Raw genomic sequence first — 11,937 nt, forward strand, 5'->3', positions numbered from 1 at the left:
TAGAGAAAAAGAAGAAAGAAGAACAACTGAAAGAACTAAGTACAGAGGAATATGCGAAAAAAGTGTCAGAAAAAGCAGCAGAAGTAGCAAAAATGGAACAAGATGTCATAAATTTGAAAAACCATACTACTCAATATAAAGTACTGAAAGATGAAGAGATAAAACAAAAAGCCCTGAAGACATATATGGATAGCGATGAGTATAAAAAAGAAGTTGAAGCAAATGTAAAGGCAGAAAAACTTTTACAGTTGCAAAACCAAACCGTACAGTATGAAAACTTAGCACAAGAAAGTAAAAATAACGACGCAGCCATGCAAAAGGCAATGAAAAGCGCAGAATATATAAAAGCTAACAATGACTGGTTAGATGCCCAAGCCAACGCTAAAGCAGCCCAGCTTATAGGGTCAATAAGGACAAAAATACAAGCGGATGAAGACAGTTCAAATGAAGCTTTAACAAATGCTGACTTTAAGAACGCCTTCGAAGCTCTTCATAGTAAGGTGAAACAAGTGAACGATTTCTCATCTGGAAAGAAACTGAAGTCTGAAGGTTTCGACAAAGAGTTAAAAGAAGTAGCACAAAATATGACGAAAATAACAGACGCAGCAACGAGACAGGCAGTTCAAAGTGCCTATGACGCCGTTAGAGCAACTGTTGTGAAAAGTCAAGAAAAAGAGTTACAACAGACCAAAACAGACCTAGTAAATGCTTTCTTAAAAACGAAAAGTCAGGTAGGACATTACGCTGCAGATGGAACATATGTGCCAGCTGGTGGAACTTATATACCACCAAACCCTCCAAGAGAAGCACCTGCACCAGGACTACCTAAAACATTTACATCGTCACATGGACACAGACACAGGCATGCACCAAAACCAACACAACAACCAACACAACAACCAACACAACAACCAAAACCAACAGTTCAAAACCCTGCACAGCAACCAACAGTTCAAAATCCAGCACAACAACAACCACAAACAGAGCAAGGACATAAAAGAAGTAGAGAACAAGGAAACCAAGAATTCTTAAAAATGCTTAAAGAAGAGTGTGGTTTCCCAGATACTGTTGACTTTAGTGACAGATATAAAGAAGCTATTGGAAAGTTCAAGGATGGAAATACTGACCCGAACCTATTTAGCTTTATGGCTCAGCACCAAAACGGATATAATCTCAAACCTGAAAATACAAGCTCGCTAAGGGATATGATTTAATAGCATATCATCCAAATGACATGGATGAATTTACTCCGAGATATTTGATGTCAGAGCTAAATGACAATTCAACTTTCGTCATGAAACGCGTAAAAAATAGAGACGGAACGAAAGAACAAAAGCTTATGAATGCGGATGACGTAGATAGGGAAATTGTTGAAAACGGTCTCGGAATATATGAAATGCCAGCAGATGAGGTACAAGAAACTCCACAGGAAGAAGTTCAGATACAACCAGACATGGAAGAAATAGTTCAGCAACAACAGCTAGAAGAGCCTGAAGGAAACGAACAAGTCCTTCCTTTGGAAACTAACTTCACAGAACTAGATGAAGATTTGGAACAGCCGAAAAATCTTGACCCTCAACAAGAGTATGCGGAGAATATGGAATATTTCCAAGAGTCTAAAAAAAATTCGGCTGACATAGTAGAAGAATATCGAAAAATGTTTGCCGACATACAAAAGACTCCAACATCAGATGAAAATATTCAGCATAGAATGGAAGCACTGAAAGAAAATGTACACAAATACAACAACCCTTTTTACTTACGAGCATTTAACGTTCAATCTTCGGATGAACTCGGTGAAAATAAAAGGTTAAATTTCAAGAAAACATATAGAAATGAAACATTGTTTAAAGTTCATTCAGAACCTAACCAAGATGGAAACAAACCTACTTTTGTTTCTGCAGACGATGGAACTACAATGAGATGGGGTCATAAAGCTAATCCAGATAGGTGGTTCATAAACTTACAACCACAATTCCAAGAAGTTGTAGACGCAATGGAAGTCAATGGTGAACGAGATATAGCTGGTATTTTAAGCGCGGCTTTAATGCCATTGAAAGATATGAAACATGCAGATATTTTGGACCAGTATGAAATGAACATGGCTGATGGAAATATAACACCTGACGTTCTAGAACATTTATCTCAAAGAACTACACAGAACCATAGAGATGGTATATTTGGTGAAGAGTTTAGAAAGAAAGTTAGGGAGAGCGAAGGAAGAGAACCTATTGTACATGACCTTGCAAATGAAAGTTTACAAAATGTCATAAAAACTTACTTTGCAGACAATGAACTGAGAAGGGATGAAATATTTAAGAAAACTCAAATGGACAGTACCAAATGAAATGTTAGTATTGAAAAACATGTTCCTTGACAAAATAAAACCAACTACAGAAATAAACGACGCAAGAACTGAAAGATTGGGTAAAAGCTTCCCATTCACAAAAGATATTATTGTAACATGGAAAGAAAACCAGAATGGCTACAAAAACATATATTTGGAAACGAGCTTATTCCATATGGACAAGCTCTGTTGAAGAGCTTGAACCAGAAACTCAGGAAAGAGTCATGCAAACAATACGCAAAGACTCAAATACAGACTATGACAAACTCTTTCTAGGATATAGGTTACCTGAGATGGGCGACCAGAGCCAAAGGCAAAAAGGACATGGGAAATTTGCAACATACTAGATGAACATAATGCAAAGATGCAACAACTTCAAGCAGAGGGCAATGAAGGAAAAAGAAGAGTTAAAAACTCAGTCAGGAAGAAAGTAAAGCTTGGTCCCACGTGGGTTCTATTATGACATATAAATCCAACTATTCTATATTTTTACTCATATGAAATGTACGCCGCTCAGAATATAACGCCAACAGTTTTGGATGCTATGAATGGAAATGTTTCCGAATGGTATAACGAATGCGACAATGCCATTAGAAGGTCAGAAATAGTTCCTGGAACTTACGAATATACAACTGCTGTTTCTTATGGAAACGTAGGTGAGTTTGGAGAAGGTTCTTCAACAACAGTAGATATTGCTTGCGACAGGTTTCATATTATTTCTATTGACAACTCATTCTTATACGTGGAACAAGACATTGAAATAAAACCTTCTGCCAAGTTGTCTGACAAGAAAGGTTGCAATGGAATTTTCTATGTCGGATACCAATATGCTCCAGAAGTTTTCATGGGATATAAGATATATTCTAACTCTGACTTAGTTCAAACAGTAACATGGGCAAACTATGAATGGTTCGCTTTGAGAAACTCAGTACAACCACAAGCTAGAGAACAAACAGACCAGTATGCAACTATTGAGAAAATAAGAAGACTTGACCCTAACGTTCCAGGAGTTTATGTTAACCTTTCTGGTTCAGATGGAACTGCTGCCACTAAAGTAAAACTGAAACTTAGAGTTCCTTTGTCATCTTCCTCATCTTCAGGTTTTTAAGATACTGCCAAACTGGGCGGGAAAAATTTCTATCGAACTTACTCCAAGCAAAAATAACTTAGTCATTGCACCAACACAAGACCCATTCACTCTTACTGTAGCTGGAACTGGTGGAGCCAAGTTCTGTGACTTTTGCAAAGACAAAGTTGACTTAGACTTTGTTTCTCAACTTCAACACTGAAGTAAACTATTATTTCAATGCTGCTGGAACTGCTTGGGACCCAGTTAAGTTCACATGCGAAAAATTTGAATGCAAGAGAATAGAAAGCAGACTTGCAGTCTATATGTTGGACCCAGATATTTCAAATGCTTTAGCTGCCAAATATATTGCAGTTCCACTTATGTTCCCTATACACCAAATATCTGTCAAAGACTTTGCAGGTGAAGTTGGAAACCAAAGTGCTGACCCAGGTGCAAGAACAGATATTGCTTTAACAACTGCAATGAAACATGCAGATACTATGTTTGTACTGTTCAGACGAACTATAAATGACTATTCTTGTTTCTACAACCCTGGTATTAAATATCATATAAACATAGATGGCAAATACTATCCAAGAGAAGAATATTCCACAGTTGAGGATATGAGGTCATACAACTTGACATTAGATGCTATGAACTTTAACAACAACTTCACAACAACCATTAACCCTGAAATGCAAAGTTCTATTATGCCATATGTGAAAGTATGGACCCATACAGGAGCTCAAAAAACTCAATATACAAATGGAGACCGTTCAAACTTTTGGCTTGGCATTCCATTTGCTGACTCAGAAGACTTTATGGGTGGTATTTCAACTGTTGGTACTGTACAAATACAATATACTGGTGACAGAGACGGTCCAGATGAACTGAGAGCAAGAAGTTTACAAAACCAATAGCACTTTTCCGGAAGATGCTTTTGAAGATTCGTTCGATGAAACTGCTGGGGCTCCTCAGATTGGCATAACGACAGCTTCATCGAGCAGATTTTGGCAGCAGGTCAGTAAGTTGTTCTTGAACTGACTTCTCTCCGTCAAATATTGACAGTACGCCAGTTTTTGACATAAAATTGTAAGATAAACTTTCCTTTAGAAATATCGGTCAGTTTTTGTTGTTATATTTTTGTCTGCTTCAAGAACTTTCACCATCTCGGTTATACCAACTTTTCTTTGCTTTATGGAAATATTTTGGTTCAGCAAAAGACTGCTATTCTATAACATTTACCATTGTTTGTATAAAGAACTATTCTGTCAATGTATTTGTATTGTTTGTGTGTGTAAACTTTGTTCTGCTTCAATTCGAAGAGATACTCGAATACGTCCATTTTTATTCTAAGTAAAATGTCATTTCCGAAAAATAGAAAGCGTAAGTGTTTCAAAAGGTTTAAGGCGGTGGCAGATGTGAAGTTAAATTCACCAACTCAAACAAACAGTCAAAGTGTTGTTGTCAATGTCAAAGAAAGAGATGTTGAAGTGGGGAAACCATACGAAGACCAAGATGGTATAACAATAGTTCCTGTAAAAGAACAACCAACATATCCTGAAGTTAGCAGAGACTTAAGTTCTGTTGCAGATATTCGAAATGACTACAAACAACTGAAAGATAAACTTAAACTCAGGAGAAGATTTGTCAAGCTTTAGGTATAATGTTAAACTTGGTCGAACACAACCCTGTAAAAGTGAACTCATATGTCATCGCACCTCGTGAAGTTTTGAAAGAACTATTGAAACTTTTGACAGAGGCAGACGATATAAACATCAAAGAAATAGAGCCCGACATTGCTTGCTGTGGTGTTTCATATAATGTCATTGACAAGATATACGTTATGAAAGGAGGTGAAACGTTGAACTTAAAATATAGTTTCCCAGACGTCATAAAAATATTTGACGACCACAACATTTCATTAAAGTTTGTTGCTAAGTAAATGGCAGAAGACATAGTGGTTTATACTATTACGACTAAAAACCCTGAGTCATATAATTCTATAACAACAAACTTACAAAGTCCTCAAGGACGATATTGTAAACTGACCTTAAACACGATGACGACTAAAGCCTGTTTTGCTCTTTTGACCAGAAGACTTTGTTGTTGTGAATGGTAAAAAATACTTCTTTGAAGATACTTACTCAGATATACCACCAACAGGTTTTGTTGACTTATTTAATACTTTAAGGACGGATGTAACATGTGCTGCAACTAGAGCAGGTTTCATTATGTTTGGATGTCCGACTGAGTTTAGTATAAACGATATGAGCTATAATACAAACTTATATCTGGTTTTTACTACCAACAGTTTCCTATAACAGGAAAAGGTGTCATACAAGGTTTGTCTGTTCCATTGACTTTAAGTACACCTATTTATATATTGTTTCAAACTTAGGTTCAAAGTGCTATTCGAATGTCGACAGAAACTACTATGACCAAAAGATACTCATGCGTATAAACAACACTTTCTCTGCTGGTTTGCCTATTGTTCATTCGAATGCAGAGTTTTCAGCTTTAGTGAACTCAAACACTTTAGCAAACATAAACTTAACCTTAGTTGACGCAAACTTTGTTCCTGTAAAACTTTTATGTCCTATGTATTTGTCAATGACGGCAGAAAGTTTCGAATTGGAAGATGCAACTGGTGAAAGTATTGTACTACAAGAACAACTTCAACAACAAATAGTCAAGAACAACAAATGCAACAAATGGAACAATGCAACAACAAAGTCAAGAATAAAAAAAATATTTTTTTTATTTTTAAAAATGTACAGAATAGATGTTTCAGATTTTTATGACTTCCAAGCATTCAGAAATATGTGTCCATTTAGAGACTATAACAAAGCAGTCGAGAATTTGAAACGTTTAGTCATTTATGTTGACTCTGCCCCAGAATGTTATGTCATGAAAGAATGGGATGTTGTCTTTAACAAACCAAGAGCGACAATAGTTTCAGAACAAGAATGTAAACAGAAACTTAAGAAAATAAAAGTTGTACAAGTTGGAATGAAGATGTTAGATGCTTGGGATATCTTATTGTCAAAACTTGAAGATTTTTCAGTTCGAGGTATAAAGTTCTATACACCTTCTCCAAACTTCTATTCTATCTTCACTGGATATAAATACGAACAAGTAGAATGGAAAGAAAATGTTATAGAAGCTTGGTTAGACCATGTCAAAGAAATTATATGCAATGGAAACGAAAGAGTCTATGAGTATATCTTATGTTGGTTTGCAAACATCTTACAACATCCAAGCGCTAAAAATGAAACTGCTCTCATTATAATTGGAAAACAAGGAACTGGTAAGAACACATTCTTTACAGATATTTTGTGCAAACTATTAGAAGGTTATTCGAACCCGAATATGACAAACTTAGAAAACATCTGCGGTAAATTTAACTCTTCAATTGAGAATATGAAACTTATAGTTTGCAATGAACTTCAAAGTATAGATACAACAAAAGTTTTGAACTCAGATGCTTTGAAGAGTCTTATAACAGACAAAGTTGGAGTTGTTGAAAGAAAATATAAAGACCAAAGAGTTTGTGAAAATGTTGCAAACTTCGTCATGGTTTCAAACAATGTTGTTCCGATGAAGTTAGAAAGTTCTGACAGAAGATATGTAGTTGTCAGAACGTCAGATTCTCATATGCAAGATACAGAATATTTTGACGACTTAGCAGAAACTTTGACACCTAACTTTTACAACCACTTGTTCTCATATTTCATGACATTAGATATTTCAAAGTTCAATCCAAGACAAATTCCATATACCGAAGAAAGACAAACATTGTTAGAAGCAAACAAGAGTGTATATGAACTGTTTATAGATGAAACTGACTTTGTGTCATTAGATGAAAGGTCTTTATATGATGAATATAAACAATATTGTCAAGAGTATGGTTATATGACAGCGTCTAAACGAACATTCTTGGCAAATGTCAAAAATCTTTTAGATGTTCAGAATGGCGTATATACAAAGAAAAATTTTTCTGAGTAAATTTAAAAAAAATATTTTTTTATCCGATAGAAAAGATGACGAAATATATTTCAGTCAACAAATATATGTCAGGACTTAAAGAAGAACTAGACCCATTCGCTTATTTGAATGTTTACTTCTACCATTTTGAAAAGTCTTCATTCAGCAAAGTTTGGAACATCGAACCAGTTAAGTTTGCTATTGTGACTAAAAATGGTGCGAAATTTGAAGACTTAGACATTGACGGTTTGTTAGCAGTCAAAGAAAATTTTGACAGAAAGTTCTCAAACCTTAAAGAAGGCAAAGCATACAAACTTGTTATACCTTATGAACCAAAGAAAGCAGACGACTATGAATATTATGAGTCTAAGATAGTTGAAGTTCAAGGTAAATTAGGTAAAAAGATTTTAGAGTCTAAGCCAGTGTTTGCTCCTAAAGAGGAAGAGAACATTGACATTGACCCAGAAATGTTCTAAAAATAAAATTTTATTTTTACATGTCAAATTTCTTTTTCTCTGGAACTGGTTCAGGTTCTTTCTTCTCTTCTACTTTCTTTTCTTTCTTTTCTTTCTTTTCTCTCTTCTTCTTCTTCTCTGGTGGAGTTATGTCAAACTTCTCAGAACCATATTTTTGTAAAAGTTCTTTGTCCTTTAATAGCTCTTCTATTCTGTTTTCTATTTCATCTTCAAGAACAGCGCATGTGTCTTCTTTGCATTCTAAGAACTTTTGTTGGACTTCATCTTTCCAATCGGCGTCATCTCTGTCAACAAGTCTGTCATTGACAAATTTTAAGACTGCTCTTTGTAATGTTTTATGGTTCTTGTCATATTCCCAGAAACAGAACTTTAGAACAAATTCACCTTTCTTGTTTACACTATGTAAGATTTTATGGTCGACAGATGTTTTGCTGTCGAAAAGCTTGTCTCGAATATAGATAGCGAAATCGCTAGACATTTTCAAAAAGATAAAAATTTTAATTTTTCTAAAAATATGTTAGAAAAAAAGTTTGCTGACATTGACAAGAAATTTGAGAATGTTTTGAAGAAGAACAAGAGGAAGTTAGAAAATGCTCAGATAAAGCCTATACATGACAAGTTCTTATTTGCTCAGAATGGTATAACAGGTCTAATTGCACCACCTGGGTCGGGTAAGACTTTCACTTATCTTAAAATGGCTGCACAACAACAAGAACTAGATGAGAAGAACCCATTCTATGAGTTAGTTGTTATTTGTAGTACTTCTGGTCAATTTGACCAAACCGTCAATTCGTTCAAAGATATTATAAAGAAGTCTAAGTTAGTATGTATAAAGGATACTGAGTTGTTAGATTGGATAAAGAAGTACCAAAGAAGAGTTTTGAAGTATAATGCTATAAATGAGTATATAAATTCTAAGTTTAAAGACCCTAATGAGGAAATGCAGAGAATATTAGAGAAGAAACACTTCAGAAACAAACAGAAAGAGATAGAATACATTTCGAAGAAATTGCAATCTTACGATTGGAAGACATACCCTCATAGATGTCTTCTTATCTTAGATGATTTCGCCTCTCATCCTTTGTTAAAGAATAGAGAACAAGACATGTGTCGAATTCTTAAGAAGCTCAGACACTTTAACATTTCAGTTGTCATTTGTGTACAGACAGCAAAGAGTTTAAGTAAGGATGTTAAAAGAATACTTACTGACATTATACTCTTCCCTGGATTGTCCGAAGACGATTTCATGGAACTTATGAAAGAGTCCATGGCAGGTAAGTTTGACAGACATGAACTATGGGAGAAGTACAAAGTCATACAAGACCCTCATACTTCTTTCAGAATTCATATCTACGCAAACAAAGTTCAAATTGTAAAAAGTCAAGCGTAAAAAATCTAAGTGTTTGAGTCTTAGTAAGTCTGTTGTGGTGCTGGGGCTGTCGGTTCTTCTGGCTTTGGGGCTGTCGGTTGGTGGTACGTCGGACATTCGTTTGTGTCCTGTCGGAAGGAAGGACTCGGAATGTCGGAAGGAAGGACTCGGAATGTCGGAAGGAAATTTTTTTCCAGTTGTCGGGAAATTTTTTTCCAGTTGTCGGGAAAAATTTTTCCAGTTGTCGGGAAAAAAGTTCTCAATTTTCGAAAATTTGAATGGTTTACGGACGGACAACAGGAAAATTTTTTCCAGTTGTCGGGAAAATTTTTTCTTGTCGGATGGAAAAACTTTTTCTGTCGGAAGGAAGAACTTTTCTTGTCGGATGGAAGGACTCGGAATGCCAGAAGGATTTGACAAGGCAATTTACTTTATAGAGCTACCTGAGCCATCTGAAGTCAAGCTTGAAAAATAAAGAGTTCATTTACTCTGCTTGTTTGAAGTTGTCAAAATACTCTGTTATTTTTTCCTTTAACAATGGCAAATCTTCTTTGAAGGTAAGTATTGTACAACCTTTCATATCATAGTGTGTTTGAGGTAACGTATCTTGAACTATTTGTTTCACATCTTCATTCGGTGTCATTGAAATCGGTAAGTTTTCGCGATAGAACCAATTTCTGTCAGATTTGTAAATCTTAGCTAAGTCGTAAAAGCTTTTGTTGTTTCTTCTGACTAAATGCAACATAACCATATCTTTATCTTCTTCATTTTCCATCTCTTCAGTATAAATCATATACTTATAGTTCTTTTCCTTTCCTTTTGGTACCGAACGTGGTATTCTTTTCTGTATGCTTTTGTCTTTTGCTTCAAGCTTGTTTTCCATCTCTTCACGTTCTTGTCTATGAAGTTCGTCAAGAAGTTTACAAACATACCATGAATAGCGAGCTGAAGCCCATTGTGCCACATTATTTACGAGAAGTCTATGTACATAATATCCTCTCAAACCATTTGGCAATTTTTCACGATTTTCATAGAGTTTTGGCGACTGGGGTTTTTTACTTACTCGCTGTTCTTCACGATTTTCATAGAGTTTTGGCGACTGCGGTTTTTCACTTACTCGCTGTTCTTCACTGTTTTCAGAAAAAAGTATGTCTCGCTGTGCTTCGCTCAAAAGTTCTTGTGTGCTTTGGTTCCTAAACCAGTCTTGTGGTTTCTTAGTATCTGGAGCAAAACATGCTGTCAAAATACTTTGCATTTGGTACATATCGTCTTTGACCGAACGAATGAGACGGAGTTGTTTGTTAAACTGAACCCACTCATATTCTTCACTTATGGCTTCATGGACTATAACTGTTGTTGTGTTCTCTGTTGTTGACATATCTGTCTTTACATACAAAATAAAAAAATAAATAAAAATAAAACTAACTTTATTTTCTGACTTTCACAAAAGACCAAAAATAAACGCTTTACATGTATTTTTCAGCAACTTCGTCAAATAATTTTATAGCTTTATCTATCTCATCTACTTCAAACGTTTCTTTACCTTTCGTGGGAGCACCATATATTTTCTCAAACTTTTCAAGTAGTTCTGTTTCTGCAGCTCTCATATCGTTAACGAACACAACCTTAACTCTATTGACTGTACTGTCATATCTTTGAGTTATATTATATGTTCTTCCTATCTTATATCTCTTTGTATTGAAGTCCTTCGGTTTCTGAACGATGTAAAGTAAGCCTTCACTGCAACGTTCTGAGTCGAATAAACCATATGTTATGAAGTTATATCCAACAACTGGGTCTAACCATAACAAAACTATTGGTATAAGACTTTTGTCTATAAGATATGCTGTAGTTCCATAGAATCTTACCGATATCATAAGCTCAGGATTTCTTGTCAAAATTTTCTGAGTAGAAGCAATTTTAACCCAGTCGTTTGTTTTCTTTCCAGATGGAGATATAATGTCTGACAAAGAATATTTGTTGTATTTCTTTGAGTATCTTACGTTTAAATCACCAATTCTAACCAATTTGGTGTTATTGTCTATCTTTCTAACTGTTTCAAACTCAATGTTTGTCATTTCTGTTCTTACATACAAAATAAAAAAATAAATAAAAATAAAACTAACTTTATTTTTTTAAAGTTTGGTCATCCTTCACGGTATGACAAATATACTATATTTTACTTAAAAATATGCAAGCGGCTCATAGCTCAGTGGTATGGGCTACCTCGTTAAAGGCGTCGAAGACCTCGGTTCAAATCCCGATTCGCCCAGGTTTTTTTCCTTTTATGCAGTGAAATTTCATGTACATAGGTTACTTTGGTGTTAGACCCTAGTGAAGAAAATAGAACGATAGGAGTTTACATTTGTAAAGTTGGACGATAAAAATCTCTGCTACTAGCAGTACTGCTACTGTCAGTAAAAGTACTGCTACTGTCAGTAAAAGTACTGCTACTGTCAGAAAAAGTACTGCTACTGTCAGAAAAAGTACTGCTACTGTCAGTAAAAGTACTGCTACTGTCAGAAAAAGTACTGCTACTTGCAGTAAAAAGGAAAATTTGAGAGGGTTTTCGACGATAAAGTACTGCTACTGTCAGTAAAAGTACTGCTACTGTCAGTAAAAGTACTGCTACTGTCAGTAAAAGTACTGCTACTGTCAGTAAAAGTACTGCTACTGTCAGAAAAAGTAC

The 11,937-nt window shown here is 35.2% G+C and overlaps 7 protein-coding genes and 1 pseudogene across 8 annotated transcripts, besides 2 other annotated features; 5 read left to right on the plus strand and 3 right to left on the minus strand.

Moving 5' to 3' along the window:
* The first annotated feature begins 92 nt into the window (after positions 1–92).
* TVAGG3_0423900 lies at positions 93–1,251 on the plus strand (annotated as a pseudogene). The gene has a single exon. A coding segment is annotated over exon 1 (1,159 nt).
* A 745-nt stretch (positions 1,252–1,996) lies between these two features.
* Positions 1,997–2,694: a mobile genetic element.
* Positions 2,695–2,903: 209 nt separating this feature from the next.
* Positions 2,904–11,937: part of a mobile genetic element that runs on past the window's edge.
* Positions 3,740–4,289, plus strand: TVAGG3_0423930 (protein of unknown function, DUF4106 family; the record flags this gene model as incomplete). The annotated part of the gene is made up of 1 exon (XM_051233513.1): positions 3,740–4,289. A coding segment is annotated over one exon (550 nt), but the record flags the coding sequence as incomplete, so codon positions are not given.
* On the plus strand, positions 6,189–7,424 carry TVAGG3_0423940 (uncharacterized protein; the record flags this gene model as incomplete). Its single annotated transcript, XM_051233514.1, has 1 exon — positions 6,189–7,424. One exon carries the CDS (start codon positions 6,189–6,191, stop codon positions 7,422–7,424), a length of 1,236 nt encoding a protein of 411 aa, XP_051103244.1.
* Positions 7,490–7,879, plus strand: TVAGG3_0423950 (protein of unknown function, DUF4108 family; the record flags this gene model as incomplete). Its single annotated transcript, XM_001302614.1, has 1 exon — positions 7,490–7,879. The coding sequence occupies one exon, from the start codon at positions 7,490–7,492 to the stop codon at positions 7,877–7,879; it is 390 nt and encodes a 129-aa protein (XP_001302615.1).
* On the minus strand, positions 7,896–8,357 carry TVAGG3_0423960 (uncharacterized protein; the record flags this gene model as incomplete). Its single annotated transcript, XM_001302615.1, has 1 exon — positions 7,896–8,357. The coding sequence occupies one exon, from the start codon at positions 8,355–8,357 to the stop codon at positions 7,896–7,898; it is 462 nt and encodes a 153-aa protein (XP_001302616.1).
* On the plus strand, positions 8,394–9,269 carry TVAGG3_0423970 (protein of unknown function, DUF4106 family; the record flags this gene model as incomplete). Its single annotated transcript, XM_001302616.1, has 1 exon — positions 8,394–9,269. One exon carries the CDS (start codon positions 8,394–8,396, stop codon positions 9,267–9,269), a length of 876 nt encoding a protein of 291 aa, XP_001302617.1.
* On the minus strand, positions 9,733–10,626 carry TVAGG3_0423980 (KilA, N-terminal/APSES-type HTH, DNA-binding family; the record flags this gene model as incomplete). The annotated part of the gene is made up of 1 exon (XM_001302617.1): positions 9,733–10,626. The coding sequence occupies one exon, from the start codon at positions 10,624–10,626 to the stop codon at positions 9,733–9,735; it is 894 nt and encodes a 297-aa protein (XP_001302618.1).
* TVAGG3_0423990 (organellar and viral DNA polymerase type B) lies at positions 10,715–11,125 on the minus strand (the record flags this gene model as incomplete). Its single annotated transcript, XM_001302618.1, has 1 exon — positions 10,715–11,125. The coding sequence occupies one exon, from the start codon at positions 11,123–11,125 to the stop codon at positions 10,715–10,717; it is 411 nt and encodes a 136-aa protein (XP_001302619.1).

Source organism: Trichomonas vaginalis, chromosome V (genome assembly GCF_026262505.1).
Source record: "Trichomonas vaginalis G3 chromosome V, whole genome shotgun sequence".
NCBI classification, from domain to species: Eukaryota; Parabasalia; order Trichomonadida; family Trichomonadidae; genus Trichomonas; species Trichomonas vaginalis.